The 17,387-nt window shown below is 38.6% G+C and overlaps 3 protein-coding genes and 1 pseudogene across 3 annotated transcripts; 1 reads left to right on the top strand and 3 right to left on the bottom strand.

The window, feature by feature from the left end:
* Positions 1-1,130: 1,130 nt before the first annotated feature.
* On the top strand, positions 1,131-1,787 carry LOC115231825 (annotated as a pseudogene).
* A 6,814-nt stretch (positions 1,788-8,601) lies between these two features.
* LOC115231807 lies at positions 8,602-9,819 on the bottom strand. The gene has a single exon (XM_029801743.1). The coding sequence runs from the start codon at positions 9,817-9,819 to the stop codon at positions 8,602-8,604; it is 1,218 nt and encodes a 405-aa protein (XP_029657603.1).
* A 3,729-nt stretch (positions 9,820-13,548) lies between these two features.
* LOC115231806 (3-hydroxy-3-methylglutaryl-coenzyme A reductase-like) lies at positions 13,549-15,183 on the bottom strand. Its single transcript, XM_036500167.1, is given in 4 exon segments — positions 13,549-13,797; positions 13,800-14,153; positions 14,186-14,968; positions 15,136-15,183. Coding segments are annotated over 4 exon segments (1,356 nt in total). The 5' UTR covers positions 15,139-15,183; the 3' UTR covers positions 13,549-13,581.
* Positions 15,184-16,520: 1,337 nt separating this feature from the next.
* Positions 16,521-16,844, bottom strand: LOC115231805 (14-3-3 protein homolog 2-like). Its single transcript, XM_029801741.1, has one exon. It carries the CDS (start codon positions 16,842-16,844, stop codon positions 16,521-16,523), a length of 324 nt encoding a protein of 107 aa, XP_029657601.1.
* Between the last annotated feature and the right edge of the window lie 543 nt (positions 16,845-17,387).

Here is a 17,387-nt window from a genome sequence, read left to right as displayed (position 1 = left end):
AATAGAAGCAAGTGAATTTCACGAGGCAACAGTAATATTTGAGCAGCAAATGGTGGGTTAGTTTACTCACAATAGATTGCAACTCCTGTTCTTATTCCTCAATAAATATGATATGCGGAAATGATGGAGTTTAATCAAATATTCAAATTCCACTAATTAACTAACCTAATTATTTATTCGGATATTTCTTTGTTACATTTCTTATCTCTAATCAGTGTTACATCCATTAATCAGAATTAAAGGCAAACTTGCACAAGATGATTCCAAATTGCTATTAACTTTATTTGTGTAATTACTTAGACACATCGGAGAAAGGGTCACCCATCCGAGGACTGTTATCTTGCCAAACGAGTCCGACCGCTTAGATCTGATGGGTGTCACCGTTGAGTGACCGTTAGGTTCTCAACTATCTTCTTAGTTATTTATCTACCTACCATCAAATTTTGTTTTTGGATGTTGATTATACAAGTAATAACAATCAGGAAAACTTTAATATTAGAAAATTAAAGGATTAACATTAAACTCATTATTTTATCAGAAAAGAAAAAGTAAAATAGTAAAGTTAGTATTATTTAATTGATGTTAATCCGACCTTGTCCGCTAGAGGTAAATCTACTCCTTTTAGAGTAGGAAGTAACCAACACCATTTTTTGATCCTCTGTCTCCAAGTTAGTTACGACTCTATTTCCATAATTCTCCATATTAAATAAAAACTAGATGCAATGGATTATCTTAGGAAAACAAAAATTGGAAATCCAAAAAGTTATTGACTAAAGTTCAAACTGCGAAAGAAAAGAACAGCCATCAAAACTTCGTCTGAAAAATTGAGTCCCGCAATAACAATGCAAGATTTTAAACTCCGTCGGTAAAAGCAGAAGTTCTAAAAGTCATCAATCTATAAGACGAACTAATGGCAGATCATTTCGAAACGAGGAAAACCAACCACCAATTTCGAATCGCAATCTCAAAAAAATTAAACGACAAAGAAGTCGTGTATTATTTAATTATTTATGACAAGTTTTAATAAATACATTTAAAACAATTAATAAATATTCACGTGATAGTATCTGAGTTATGGTGGTGCATTTAAGTAACACAAATAGGGAGACATTGAGAATACTCAAACAGAAATGTTGGTCGAGTCCCCCAAGGACACACGTGTAAAGTTGTTTGGTAAATGGGACGTGAATGAAGTAAAAGTGGAGATTCATTTGATGGTTGATTGTGGAGTGTAAACCCAGCCATACATCAAATTATTGGAGACCTTCGTCCCCCACAGTGCAGGCAGATACCAAGTCAAGAAATTCCGGAAGGCGAGTTTCTTCATCGTGGAACGGTGTGTTTGTTCTCTGATGAGACACGGAAGGAATAACGGAAAGAAGCTCAAAGCCATGAAAATCGTGGAACATGCCTTGGAGATAATCAACCTCCTCCTCAACCAAGTCAGAAATGTGTTTAAAGGATAGAACCCGGTGAAAGTGCTGGTTGTGGCAATCGAGAACTGCGGGCCGAGAGAGGACTCGACGAGGATCGGGAGGAAGGGGAGTGTGAGGAGACAGTCGGTGGACGTGTCCCCTCTCCGCCGAGTGAATCAGGCCATTTATAACATTGCTGTGGGTGCCAGGAAGGCAGCCTTCCGAAGTCAGAAGACAATCGTGGAGTGCTACGCCGATGAGGTCATCAATGCCTACAAGGTCACTCTTCTCACCATCCCCTAGAACACTACCAATTCATATGCTGTCAAACGTAGGGATGAAATTGAACGGGCTGGTAAAAATAATCGATAATTCTTTTTCTTGTTTATTTCTGGGTTGTTGTTGAGAAATATTACTGTCAAAGCTCTAAATATAAGCAGGCATTGATGTTATGTGGGAAATTGTGTGTTAGAGTAAGAGCTATTAATCGACGAAAAAGAAATATATTTCTTGCAGTCAAAAAACTGATTGTTGAACGCTCTATTAGTAGAAAATCTAAAAAGAAATAAATGACTATTAAATATGCCTCAATCTCCATAAGCCGAATACTTTGTCAATTGAGAAAATGATTATTCTTCCAAATTGAATGATTTATACAAGCAATAAATTCTTAGTTTAGTCTATTACTGACAAATCAAAGTTAAAAAACATGATGTTTTCTGAATATCAGATAGTACTATTAACAGGTGTCTAAGACTTTCACCACACAGTAAAACAAATTGTGAAAATACTGACGAGGCAAAATATTGACACTACTATTGAACTAAGCAAAAAATATTTCCAGTTTGTGCGCGTGTGAAAAATGGAAGAGCCAATTTTGAAAACTCGCCTTATTAGACAGTGCCTCCAGTAAATAGCAGAAACATTTGTTTTTGCAGAGATGAATAAATATGGAATCATTTTCCATAAAATTTCGTCGGAAATAATAATGTTTGAAGGGTTAACACTACTGTTTATGCTTTCTACTTTAAAGCTGGGAAAACGCTATACAGTAAAGTCTCTCATATTTGCCAAAAATGAGTCTTACTTATTCATTTAATCAAATAACACCATTAACGTCAAAATTTCTAGAGTTGATTAAATAACCTTTGATTATTTGTGGCGGATATTAGAATTAAAAAATGACGGATATCAGAATTTTTCCATTTCAAATATATTTTTGAGGCGGATTACTGTATTATTATTTGCCCAAGTATCCCACACAAGAGACTGCTGTCTTGATCATATTATTCCAGGATGCGCAGGTGCGTGATATACTCCTAAGAGTATCAAAATCGTCTCCATTTTTCAGCTGTCTTTTAATGCGTTGAAAATCTATTGAGATAAAATAGATATTGTTGTTTGTGGACGTTTTCAGAACATCAATCGTCGTCTTTGTAACATGATTCCATTTCCCAGTTAGCACAAGCATCTGATTCGTGTTTTAGTATGTGCAGAATAGGCGCTAACAAGCTTCGGTGATCCATAGTGATGGGTCTACGGTTTCAGATATGGCATAGAGCAGGTGTTTTTAACCCGGGGCGATAATAATTATTATAGGCACTTTCGCGATGCTATGGATCATGACAAAGCTTGTGCAGTACAGGAAACAATACGAGTAATTAGTTTATTCCATTTCCCGCGATCTTGGGCGACGTCCCGTAGTGCATCGAGATCGTCCCCGTTCTTCAATTCTCTACCAGCCCTCTTTAGGTCTCTATCCAGCGTACTCGAGAGAGTATTTCTTGGTCGTTTACGGAAACGATGCCCCCCAGCTTCGAAATAGTCCTCCATAGCGGTGTTTGCCGGTGCATCCAAATCCATCCTTAGAATGTGTCCAAACAGCCTCCATCTGGATTCAGTAATTTCGAGCGAGATTTGTTTGCTTGATGAAACTGTTCTGCTACTCAGCCTTGAATGCCACTTGGAGGCTAGAGTACGTCGGAGGTGATCTCTATGGAAAGAGTCTAGGTTGTCATTGTCTGTAGCGGAAGGTTCCCAAGTTCCGGCGTTATATAGGAGTATATGCTTCACTAGTGAATTGTATAGTCGTATCCGTGTTTTATGCTGAGTCTTTTGCGTTTTAGCCAATTTTCCTTTAAGCTGTGTAGTGCACTGTTTGCATGTGTTTTTCGCATAATCACGTCTTGTTCGTCTGTTTGGCATCATTTCCAGTAGACTTTCCAGAGCGTCCCTGTCGGAAGGAATAAAATCCACGTCATCCGCGTATGCCACCACATTGATCTTTCCTTTATAGTATGGTTTTAATTCTCTCAATGCAGCTTCCAGATATATGACAAACAGTATAACGGATCCCCTTGAGGTGTTTCAGATGTTGTTTCAAATGGTTTAGAGCACTTGTCTCGTACCCTGACCGACAGATAGGTTTCTGATAAGAGTGCTCTGATCATCCGGATAGAAGATTCATCAAGGAATCCTGCGAGGACTTCCATTAATTTCTGACAATTAATCGAGTCAAAAGCTCTTGACATATCAAAGCCAAGAATGTATGTCGCATTTTTGAACATTTGAATGGTGGAACAACAGTTTATCGAAGTGGCCGGCGATTAGTTCTGCTAATTCTGCGGAATCTGCAATTCGTCTGTCATTTATGATTAGTGGTTGTCTGTGTTTACGTCCTCGTAATAATCTGATCGCCTCATAATACATTTCAAGACTTCCATGGCCTTGATCTGTATCTCAGCCTCCTTCCTTGACATATAGGACACCACTTCTTGATCTTCTTCTTAATATTCGATCTTTCCCGACCACTTTTTTCTTTGATATGCTTGTCCTCCGTATTTGAATATTGTAGTCAAATAGATATTTTGTTTCTTCACAAGGAGAATATCTCAGTTGTTCCATTTGGTGATGTGGTAAGCATTTCTGTGTCCATGAGCTGTTTCTCCGCTGCTCCTTGTATTGATTCCTGGATTTGTCCCCAGAGTTTGGGAAATGGTTGGTTTGTTTCCACACTTTCCAAATACGTATCAAGGCATTTCCTATAGTTATCGGCAAGTAATGTTCCTGCCACGTTCCTTATTCCCCTCCCGTGTTTTTCCATGAAGGTTTCTTTGTAATCCCACTTTGGCGTTAAGGTCGCCAGCAATGATAGTTATTGACGAGTGAACAAGTTCAGAATAAGCTTCAGACAGGCAAGAGTGGAACAATTCTATCTCAGTGAGGTCTTTTTCAATCCATCCACTGTGGAGTGCGTATACGATTATAATGGATAGTAAGCTTTTAGATAGGAAAAGCTTATTCATGCTGATCTGAGGTACACAAATCCGATCATTTATGCTCCAAAAGAGATGAACCATTGGTTTCAATTCCTTCTTTATTACAAATCCTCGGCCAAAGTGTCTGCATTCACTTCGGAATTAGATGAAGTGATAGCCCGACAGTTCCTCTTCTAATCCTCCATGCAGTTTTGTCTCCTGTAAACATCCAACAGAGACTTTGTTTCTTTTCAGATCTTTGCACAATGCTGTTCTTTTCCAAGATTTAGCGATTCCTCAGACATTAAACGAGAGTAGCGAAAAAGATGTTAGTTTTCTGTGCCTTTTAGACTCCATCTTAAAAGAACCATCCACTGGTATCGAAGATTTTATGTTATGATGTACATCAATCTTTAAACATTGTAATCAAAACAATTAACAAAATAGAAACACAAAGAAAATGTGATCGTCTTTTTAGAAAGTTTTGTAAGGATATTGATGAAGATTTTATTCGACTTTTATTACACACGAAAGTAAGATGGATTTCAAAAGGAAATGTTAATCTGTGTTAAAATTTGTTAATTTTTAAAATGCAATAGTCGCATTTTTGCAGACTAAAGAAGACCTGGTTTTGGTTGAAGAGATCATTTTACGAAAATTGATATATTCTATTTGAATTGAATTTTTACAAAAATATTATGACATAAGAACCTTGACCGACAAATACTCAATTCGGCCAATCCCGTCCGCAGTGAAGACTTTTCCCGTCTACCTGACAAACACTATCCAAGGCGTTTTAGGAATCGGAAAAGGCGTACAACATTCATGGAGAATGATATAGCATATTTGGAACTAATTTTTCAAACTACAAGAAGGCCTGACAGACATATCATTCAAATGACGGCCACTCATCTTGACAAGACAGAAGACACAATACGCAATTGGTTTTCTAACAGAAGGCAGAGAACTAGCAGAAGGAATGACAGCATTTCCTGACTATATGATTAAGTTGTATTATCTTTTACAGTTTAATGGACAGCAAATTATTTTTTAATTATTTTTGGACTTTTATATTAATCGAATTGTAAATGTGCCTCATATTGTCTTTGATAGAAATTGATTTCTATTTTGGTCTCCAATTTAAATTCAAATCAATTTTTCATTTAATTTGAATCTATTATAATTATAAAAGCTATGCACAATCAAATTTGTAAATCAAGACTTCAAAGCACCGTCTCGAATATACGTGCCAATTAATAATTCTGCAGGAAGATCTATTTGGACCATTTTTAGCTGTCTCTTTGACGTCCGTATAGTCCAGACTTTTATTGTCAATAATTTAAGTTTTGCTCTCATACGGCTTTTTCGGAAACTTATTCCATTTCTCGGATAATGGAATTTTGCTTTCTTAAAATACATAAGTTTAGGGGAACAATAAATCTTTAGAAATCGTTGTAATTTCAATTTTCAGAAATGTAGTTAAACTTCTTAGGTACGCTAGGAAACGCAGTGGTGGAATTATTAGTTTTCCCGTCTTGAGTTTGAAGTTGCTAGTTTCGGACGACACGTGTGCAGACATTATCGAAAAAAAATTTTTTAATTTTTTCGCTGTAATTCTCTGCAAAGAAAGTGGTGACTGTAAAGTATCGGCGTTCGTGGGGCTTACGATTAATGAGATATCCTCGAAAATGTGCTTTAAAATCAGAGTTGAATAGAATACGCTACAGGTTTGAAGTTTATTCGAGAATTTTTAATTCGGTCAAAATTGATGAAAAAGTATAGATAGGAATTCCAAATATAATAATTCTAACCAATGAAAACTTGACGTGAAAAAGAAAGTTCTTCTTTACAATGCACTAGTAAACCATTTAATTTGAGGAATTGTATCATATATTTTAATTCGCCTACATTTAATATCTTAGACAACTCTGAGACAACTGAGGATACGGAAAATAACCAGGAAAGTGTAAAGACACAATCAAGTTGTTTAGTTGTGTCGTAAATTAAATTAAAAATTGTCAAAAAACTCATTGAGAACAATCTTAGTCAAGACCAGAATGTTCATAAAAACAAAAAACAAACCACAAAATTTGCTTATCTTTAATAAGAATAGAAATCAAATTTACGATTCAAATTTTGTAACACTTGTTATTCACTTTATTCTGAGTTAATCTAAACTTTCAAATATTGGCCAAACAAAGGTGAACATTTTCTTATTTCTGAGATAGATCTCCACAAAAGGAGCGCTCTTTTCCCTCTTAGTGTATAGATCAAAGCTTTTTAAAAATAATTATCGCGGCACACTAATCTTAAAAAAATAATCCACGGCACACATTAAAAATAAAAAAAAATAAATTTTTAAGATATGTAAAACTAAGTACAAAATTGGTAATTTAATGCCCAAATTTTTATTAATACTGAAAATCAAATCTTAATTATTATTGTTGTTACATATATCATCAATATCACTTTTTTCCAAATTGTTTTTTCAAATGGATAAAATAATCCACAGATTTTGCGAAATAGTGCGGATGCTTGGAAGTAAAATGTCTTTTTAGTTTGCTAGGAACCATAGCATCATTTGCCAAGACTTCCATGCAAATTGCTATTAATCCCATATTGTCAAATTCCTAAAAGGCAAAAATATAGACTCAGAAAATCGTATGAATCCTTCAAGTTTGAGGATGATAAACAATTTTACTTGAAAAATAAATTCAGAATGAGATTTTTTACTTGTGTATTTCCCATTTAGTTTTTTGCTAATTCCACTTAGTTTGATGTTAATCCCATTTAGTTTTTTTGCTAATCCCACTTAGTTTGATATTAATCCCATTTAGTATGGGAAATGGTATAGAAATCGTCTCGCGGCACACCGTTTGACAACCTCTGGTATAGATTATCTCATAAACGATATATTATTAGGCTTGATATAAATAAACAAATCTGTTCAAAAAATTAAATTTCCGTATAATTAACAATAAATCTCATGTCCCGTCTGAGGCGCATTTAACGACGATAATACGTCTTTATGAGAGTCCTTGCTACAAGAAAGGCAAGTCCACCCTCGGATATCAATACTCATAACCCAACCAAAATAGTCTGCCTGAATGCATCCCACTAAACAACAGTCGACCCAATATTGTGGGAAATACGAGAGCAGGGGGGAACGAATCCAACATTAAATACAAAGCAGATTTCTCCACTTTCTCCACAATACTGATCATTGTGACAAAGTCGATTTGCCGGTATGATAGGAGCGCAGAGGAATGCAAGGGAAACCAACAAGGAGGTCCCTCCCACTATAGCGTCAAACCGACACAAGGCATCTCTGGGACCCGTTATTTGGTTTACTGTAAATGCCTCGTAAATAGTCGCACTCCAGTACACGGACACTCCCAACATGACCACACTGGTAATCGACGCTGCCCCCGAAAGTCTATTTTCTGAGTTATGTTGCACCTCAAGTCGCAGAAGCCGAATTCAGTCACATTCACTACGTCCGACACACAGTCGTTGTAGTACATCACATATTCCACTCACCAGATTGGACTACCAGTGATTTAAATTAGTCATTAGAACTGCTTTTTATAAAGACTTGACGCATCTGTTCTTTTTATTCAATCTGAAACAAGATACCATTGCCAGTTTGTGAGTTTTTGTGGGTTCGTAACTAATTTCTCAATTAATTTTAACAGTTATATTATTTGTGCGATTTTGGTTGTTTTAAGACTAAAGAAATTGTAGCTAAAATTTAGAGAATGAAACAGATTAAAAATGAGTCTTTCGGAGAACCTTTTCAAATTCATCGAGTTCAAAAGCAGGGTTGTTAAAAATCATGATTTTTTTCAAAAAAATCAAAAAAATCTGATTTTTTTGATTTAATCACGATTTTTTTGATTTAAATCAGATTTTTTTGAATTAAATGATCTTTATTTCAAAACGACCCTTTCCACCTGGCTTATCAGAGAACCTCTCTCTTTGTACATAAACACTGAAAATTGAGCACAATAACTCAATGCAATGTCAATCTCAACATTTGAAAGAGATTTCCCACTACATGTCGGGTCGATCAAATTCGCAAGTAAGTGGAAAGGTGTTAATGCTTGTTTTGCTCGAATTCTCACTTTTCCTAAAATATTCGTACATCCATTGTCAATATATGTCTGTTCAAGTTCTTTCCAAATTTCTACAGCATGACTAATCGTGGTAGAATCATTCTGAATTTTATCTAAAGCGACAGCAATTGGTTTAATAAGCATCAGATATTCTTCAACGCGTCGTTTTAGGGAAATATTTTGGACCTTGGAAAAAATCTCTGTATCAATATCCGTTCTGTGTTCCTCACAAGTTCTCAAAATAATAGACCAATTATCCAGATAAGATTGAAAACAGTCTGATAAAGTGTTCCACCGTACATCAATCGGAAGAACGAGTTTTTTTCCTCCATTAGATTTGTACCATGCAGCTGGAAGATGGACGTTTCGGAAATATTTATTGATTGTTACAATAGTTCCTTTAACGTCCGCTACCTCGACATCCTTCACAAGAAGGTTGAGATAATGTGCCGAGCAACCATAAGTAATTATTTCATTGCCATCTTCCATCATTATCCGTCTCATTTTAGTCATGTTGGCAGCATTATCCGTTACAAGACTGCCGATTTTACATCCAAACCGTTGTTCAGCCAATTGTGCGGAGGCTAAAGCAACAGATTGAAGATATTCCGCAGTGTGGCTATATCCAGAAGTGTCCACAGTGTCAATGAGATAATTTTCCCCATCTGATGTCACAACCGAGACACAAATAACGGGTTCATTATGAATGTTGCTCCACCCGTCCAACATCATAGACACTGTTTTGTCCTGGAGTCTTTGTCGACAGTCTTCATGTATTTGGTCGTACACATGATCAAGTAATGTACCACCAATTTGATGACGAGAGGGTAAACGATACCCAGGAAGAAGCATTTGGACGAATTTGACAAATTCGGGATGTTCTACAGCAGCAAACGGAGTGTTTGTAGAAAATATGTATCTAGCGAGTTGCAGATCCATCAAATCTTTCTTAGATGAAGTCGTCGTAGTTACGAAATTGATTAATGAATGGTCCTTCATCCTTGGAGGAAATTCGCTTTCAGGTCTCGGCATATTTTCAGGGATATCAATATTACTTCGACATAATAAATGATGCTGCCCTCATCCGAGATACAAGACCTTGTATGTCCTTCCCACAATTACGACATCTGGCACGACTTCCGGTCTTTCCAGGAATAATACGTTTATCAAAATAAGCCCACAAAGAATCACGCTTTCTTCCAGACATTTAAAAAAATTTAAATGATTTTTTTGATTTTTTTGATTTTTTTTAATGATTTAAATCATTGATTTTTATTGTTGATTAAAATCAAATGATTTAAATCTAACAACCCTGTTCAAAAGTGATTCTTTCATCAATTCTGCAGTCTCCAACGGAAACAGACGTGATAAAACAGAACAAACGTTATTAGAACATACAAACTGACATGCAATCTTGGATAATTAAATGAGACAACTCAAATATAATCATTTCTAACAGAAATGTTATGGATCGTGTCAGTTATTAGAGAATAGGACAAAAATGACGTTATTAATCTAAATGAATAATTAATGACAAATGTTGCAGTGATGACCCACACTAGCGACCAAGGTGATGACTTATCAGCTTGACAGGTCAATAAAAAACATTCCTAACCCAAAAAGGTTTGATTTAAAAATTCAACTAATCCCCTATACGGCCTACGGCCGCGAATTTTAAAGTTACGTGAACTTTTTTATTTTAGAAATGTTAATATTCTTATGAACATTTCCATTTTTATCTTTCAAAGAATAGTTGTAATTATTTTTTTCGATAATTCTATATTTTGTTGTATCGACATTATCAGATAAGGAAAACCTTTGATTGTTCATATTAGCATCGATGTCATGTTTAATAATGACATGATCCCCGATATTTATATTTTCTTTATCGTACCTCCATTTTCTTTTACTTTTCATTTTCTCTCCTGGTTTTTTGATATTTTTCAAACAAAATTTTCAGGTGAAATATTATCCGACTTTGTTTGATAACAAATTTCCGCGTTTTTATCTTCTGCTTCAAAAATTATTAGCCTTTCAAGTTGTTTTATATTTTGTATAAAATATTTCAAAAATTCATAAAAATGTGAAATGGACTATGCTTTGTGGTTGCATGGACCGTCTTATTGTAGTCATAAGTAATTTGTTTAATATTGTCTATTCAATTCATCAAATAACTCGTTCTATATATGAACTGTTAAACTCTTTTCCACTGTCGGTTTGCAAAATAATTGGAGAACCAATAATATAAAAAATATTTTCAAAGAGATTACATATTTCTGTTTTATTATCTACCAAACTCGGATGATTTCAAACCCAGAATCTCTAAAAAGTCGATCCGCCTCGTTAAAATTGCCTTCTATGAATCTAATAACTGTAGCATTGGTCTGAGTGTTACGGGAGTATAAAAAGTAGCGAAACCACAAAGAGTCAACTTTTTTAAAATCCAAAAAAGAAATGCTGGTCAATTGAGCCGTATATTTGGACTCCGGCTGACCCCAGAGAGATCACGTATGGAAAGAGAAAAGCCAAAGAAATTATTTCTCCCAGGAATTGTATTGGAGGACGGTCGGACACTCCATCTCTATTCGCAAATATTCCTGAAGAATTAGGATTAGCCGCAACACAATTTTCTATATTTTCCGAATGAATTAAAACAAAAGTTAAATATTTGATATTTACCTAATGAATGTGTAAAAAGGAATATTATTCATAAAAGCCTATCTGAAAACATTCCTGCATCCCCGAGGACTCTACTCGCCCTCAACTCCCTCGAAATGCTCAACCACTTAAAAAGACTACAGCCAGTATCGACTGAAATAAACGACACTTGTATAAATGGACTGGGTGACCTCCTTAGTCCCCTCCAACTGTCAATGTCGACTACTTGTTCTCTATATTGAAATATCCCCCAGTTAGTCACACAAAAAACACTTTATAACAATGAATAGCAAGACACTGTCTGTTCTCAGGCGGTCACCCAGCCAAGTAATAGAATAGCTTAACTGCCGTGTTGAAATGTAAACAGAAATTTACTACTAAGTATAATCGAACAGTGAATTAAAATGGACGTGTCTCAGATCAGAGGAGGACAGAGAAAAGAGGTCAAACCCGGAATAAAACGGACAGTCATCGACTATTCCGAGGTCGTTCAGTCTGTCCACATGTCCTTTCATTTCTTTCCGAATATGGCATATCCTTCGTTCTAACGAAGTCTGGTCTGAGAGGAGACCAAATAAACCAACCTCCCCACAGTCGGTCCACAGCCGATTTTGTTTCTGTTTTGATAAAAATGTTGTTGAACCACATCCATGTTTTCTGTGCTTTTAGAGCACTGGAATGATACTTAATGGGATAACCGAATTGCTTCACGATTTCTGTGCCGTTGTTTGTCCACGTCCACTGCCTCAGACTTTAATGAGAGGAGAGAGTCCCCTATTTTCTCACATTCTTTAAAAAAGTCAATATTTTTTTTCTTTAGACTGTTCTGGTCTCCTTTCATTAGTCTAGCAAAGTATATCCACAAGACACCAAATTAAAAAAAATTTATTTTTAATTAAAAAAAAAATATTCAAATATAAAAATTAAAAATAGCAACTCTGCAAATCCCGAGCCAAGCCAACGAATCACAGAACCCTGAGAAAGGCCAGAACAGGTTGTGCAAGGAAGGTGACTCACTGACCAGCACTAGAGGAATAATCACCTTCAAATAAACTTTGGGAACTCACCTCTAACACGATGTTAAAATACACAAAAAAGGATTTGATTTTTTTAAGTTTATTTTTAATAATATTATCTATAATTAATTTTATAGTGGCAAACCTATATTTTCTTTTTCTTTTCTTGTTTTGTGGATTTGTCTGTTTGTTAGGGAATGCTCCACCAAATCACGAGGCAGTTTGAAGGACTCACATTTTTTACGAAGTTTAGTCAACTCCTCAGTGACTTGCCAGTATTTTGCTCGTCTTTGCATCACTTTTTTCGCCACTCTTTCAATGAACGGACTCACGTGTTTTTTGTACATTAACAGTATAGCATATACTAGAGGGGCAGTGAACCACATACTCTTGCAATATCAATTAAATATATATTTATTAGATTTTTACAATTTAAATTACTACTTTTTGTATTTAAACAAAGAAATTAAAAATTAGATTAGTTGAATTTTTAATTTACTGGTCCTCCCTATACCGGGACATCCATATGCTCTTCTTTAGAGTATTCGTTTTCTGTCACCTCATGTTTTCTCATCCTTTAATTATTTCCATTTGGATGAGTGTTCCACACTGTCTAATTTTTGTTGAGAATCAATGCTTTAGTAATTACGGTTCAAACTATATTCTACGAACATACTTTATAATGTCTTCTTTAATGCAATTGTTTGGATGTACTACACAACATTGTCTTTAATGCCAATCCATATATATTTTATAATACTTGAAGGCGATCGCATCCCAGGTAATGACAATCGGAAATATTTTGAATTTGTAAATTATTTAAAATTCATTTGCCACAAAATTATATTTATGTGTTTTTCAACTTTAACTGCTTCTCTATTAGCCATATCTGGTTTGATTTTTTGTCGTATAAATCCGCCTTGTTATATTGGATTTTTTATTCGGTAGGAATAATAATATCAACTCGTATTTCAGTTCTGTAATGTCACCATTCCTTTGCATCGCCAAATGGGCGGACGCTGCAAATCAAGCTCGCGGAAAAAAAAGTTCCTGTCTTGAAAAATATTGAGGATTTATGTATATCGAAGGTAAACAGAGGAGGGTTAGACAAAATAAATAATTAGTAATGATTGGCAGTATTTATATTAGCTTGAGATCGATTGTAGCGCATATGCCCTGCCACAAGATGGCCAGATGAAAGGGCGGCCAACAAGGACAGTTCCCCGGCCATGACAGTGGCACACACAACTCTGGCCAATTCACGTGCATTCCCCCCATAACTCGAACTATGCGCTCCCGCCACCCCCAACAACTGGCAATATAAAAGGCGAGAACCTCAAGACAGGCTTTTTGTGGGGGGAGGACAGTGCCACCTCCGACTGTGCCGCACTCGATGGAAGGCATTGAACAACTCACCAGCAAATCCCCACCAGACTGGCCACCAAACTCGAGCAAAGTGATACAATTGGAGGACCCCACGTTCTGTGCGGGGTCTTGTCCCGTGGCAATGAAGAGAGCAGTCACCACATTGGCTGCGTGGGCATTAAACCCTCCAATCGACCCGGCCATGGCAGACCCAACCAAATTCTTGGACATGTTGACGTCGACCAGGCTCTGGACGGTGGTCTTGAGAACAGAGGACACGACGGAGGCAGGAATAGTGGCCTCACATACCACGGACTTGCCCCTGCCTTGTACCCTGTGGGGAGTGATGGCACATAATACCAGTTGATGGCCCCCGGCTTTTTGTCAGAGCAGAAATTGCCAGACAGACTGATGACTTGGATGTGTGGGAAGTGTTGTGTGAGGAAAGTGAGGACAGTCTCTGCACACTTGGAGACCATGTTCATTCCCATGGCATCTCCAGTGGTGGCAGTAAAGCGAAGGTAGAGCAAGCGGCCGGCCTGTGTGGAGTGAATGGTGTGGAGTCTGGCAAAGCGACTGCCCCCGTCGAAGATGTGTTTGATAGTAGGGAAATGTGCGTCAATCCACTCCTTCAATTGGTGGGCTTGGTGGACGGACTGCATCCTGAGGACGGGGGCGCGAGTCATGCCATCGGCGGTGAGGACAGCAGTGACCCCCCCGGCCAAGTAGAGTGCCCGACACCCTCTATTGACACTGGCCACCAGACATCCCTCGGTGGTAGCCAAAGGGACCATATATTCCCTGCCGTCGAGGAGAAGAGGCCCACACACTCCGAGAGGGACAGGAATGAAGCCAATCACATTCTCACAACACGCCCCCTCCACTTTGTCGTAATGACCGTACTTCTCATACGGGATTCCCTCACCCCTCCTCCCCAATAAGTGCCCCCTCCGCACTCGGATTGCCCGCTCGTACTCACACAACACACTCTCCAGTCTGTGCACTGACAATCCCCCACTCCCCAACACACTCAGCCACTCCTCATCCGTCAGTGGAGTGTCCTTGGTAGGGTAGTCCATTCGTGGTGTGTCCTCACTGACTGGTGTGCCTTCGGTTACTAGTATGTCCTCAGTAGAAGGGGACTATGTTGTAAGTAGAAGAGGGGGATACCATTAGTGGAGTGTCCTTGGTAGAAGATGAGTCCTCGGTGTCCTCAGTAGGAGGGCGGATGTCCATTAGTGGTATGTCCCCTGTCAGTAGTGTTCCCTCAGTAGTAGGGGACTATGTTGTGAGTAGAAGAGGGGGATACCATTAATGGTGAGTCCTCAATAAGTGTTCCCTCAGTAGAAGGGGAGTCCTTGGTGTCCTCAGTAGGAGAGCGGATGTCCATTAGTGGAATGTCTCCAGACAGTAGTGAGTCCTCAGTAGAAGGGTAGTCCATTGGTGTATCCTTAGTAGGAGAGGACTATGTTGTAAGTAGGAGAGAGGGATACCATTAGTGGAGTGTCCTCGGTATAGTCCACTGGTGTATCCTCAGTCAGTGGAGTGCCCTCAGTCAGTGGTGACTCCTTAGTAGAGAATAAGTCCATTGGTGTGTCCTTAGTAGGAGAAGAGGCCATTAATGGAGTGTCCCCAGTCAGTAGTGAATCCTCACTAGTAGGAGACTATGTTGTGAGTAAAGAGGGGTATACCATTAGTGGTGAGTCCTTAGTACAAGGGGAGTCCATTGGTGTATCCTCAGTCAGTAGTGAGTCCTTAGTAGAGGCCAAGTCCATTGGTGTGTCCTCAGTAGGAGGGCGGATGTCCATTAGTAGTCTCCCCCCAGTGAGCAGTGACTCCCCTGACCTCCCCTTGGTAGGTGTGGGAATGAGAGCGAGGAGTAGTATGAGGAGGAGGAGAGGGAGAGTAAAGATGGGTGGTGAATGTGGAGTAAAGTGGTCGTACTGACTGGCGAAGAGGACGAGAATGGACTGTGTGTGAATGGAGTGAGTGTACAAGAAAAAGAGAAAGTCGTGAAATGGCGAGACAACTGGGAAAGAAGGTGAGGAAGGCAATGCAGTTAACAATGACGAGGACTGCCCCAAACAGACACATCTCCACACCCACCAACATGCCCGACCCGATCACCCCCGCCTCCACCAACGCAGTCTTGACCATGGCTGGCCCCACCCGACTGAGTGCCCCCACCACACTCCCCTCCCGCATTGCATACTCCACCAACTCACACGGCCTGGACATGTCCACCAACACCATGTAGAATGCCATTGAATGCACTTGTGTCCCCATCACTACCACACTCGTGAATGTGAAGGCCGTCAGGAATGTGCAGATTATCACGAACCCTGCCCCTCATCACACTATCACACCCATTAGTAACTTGTGCCCACTCACACGCCCCAATTCTATGTATACGTTCAACACTGCCAACATCTTCACCACCACTATTGATATCATTTCACTCTCCAACACCTATTCCTCATTACACTCACTCACCTCACACACCCTCCCTTCCTGCTTCCACATCAGCACTGACGCTGTCCATATTATGCTCAGCCATATCACTTTCCACGGGTGCCCCTCTATCAGCTTGCCGTATTCTGCCACTACTGACCCACCAGACCTCATCACTCACTTTATTTTATTTGGTTTATTAATTAATTATTACTAATAATAGGAAATTAATTAACCAAAATATTATTTCCACCCATCCTTCTTGTCAGTCCAGTTTTTGTAATTGTCTTGAATCAGTTGAAGGATCAAAGACACCTCCGAATTCAAAAACCCAGTCAAATCGTCCAAGGACTCAATGGCCTCATCGAAGGTCATTTTGGCCAGACTGCAGGCCTTGTCCTTCTCCTCCAGTATTTCGTAGTAAAAGACCGAGGCGTTGAGAGCCAGGCCAAGTCGCCCAGTGTCGTTCACAGCAAAGTTTTGGGCGATGGACAGGGCTTGTTCGTATGCCTCCTTGGACTCGTCCACGTAGTATTGGCGGGCATCCGTCGAGAGGACCTCGGCCATGTATCGTCCACAGTCCCCCAATCTAAAAATAAATAATTAATTAATTAACTGCTTTAAATAAAACACAAGTGATTGATCTTGGTCACATTTCTTTATTAAGTCTTTGATGATGCCGATCTGTGTGTTGCAAATGGACTCCATTTCGTCCTGAATCTGGCCTGCGGGTGGAGGAGTACCAATTTGGTGTATTTGTGGACGCACTCCATGCCCTCCTTGTCTTCCTCCACTCCGTAGTTTCTGCACAGGCTGTTCATGGCCTTGCACGACTGTCGTAGGGCTGATATTCTGTGTTTGAAGGCCACGGACATGTAGTTCCTCTGCTTAGGAGTGGGGATTATGTTTAGACTCAGCAGTTCGATCACAATGTCGTACATGTCTAACAGTCAGGCTTGCTTATTACAGTCGTATAACTCCGCCTTTGCTAACACTTCTAGTCTCAGGTTCAGTTCGTCAATATTCATTCACACTAACAATCTATTTTATTACCAATTCAATTATTTGGTTGCCCACAGTAAAAATATTTATTTGTTACAAATACAATTA

This window comes from Octopus sinensis, unplaced genomic scaffold (genome assembly GCF_006345805.1).
Source record: "Octopus sinensis unplaced genomic scaffold, ASM634580v1 Contig18900, whole genome shotgun sequence".
Classification (NCBI taxonomy): Eukaryota; Metazoa; Mollusca; class Cephalopoda; order Octopoda; family Octopodidae; genus Octopus; species Octopus sinensis.
The sequence above is the reverse complement of the archived record's forward strand: the minus strand, read 5'-3'. Positions and strand labels throughout refer to the sequence as shown.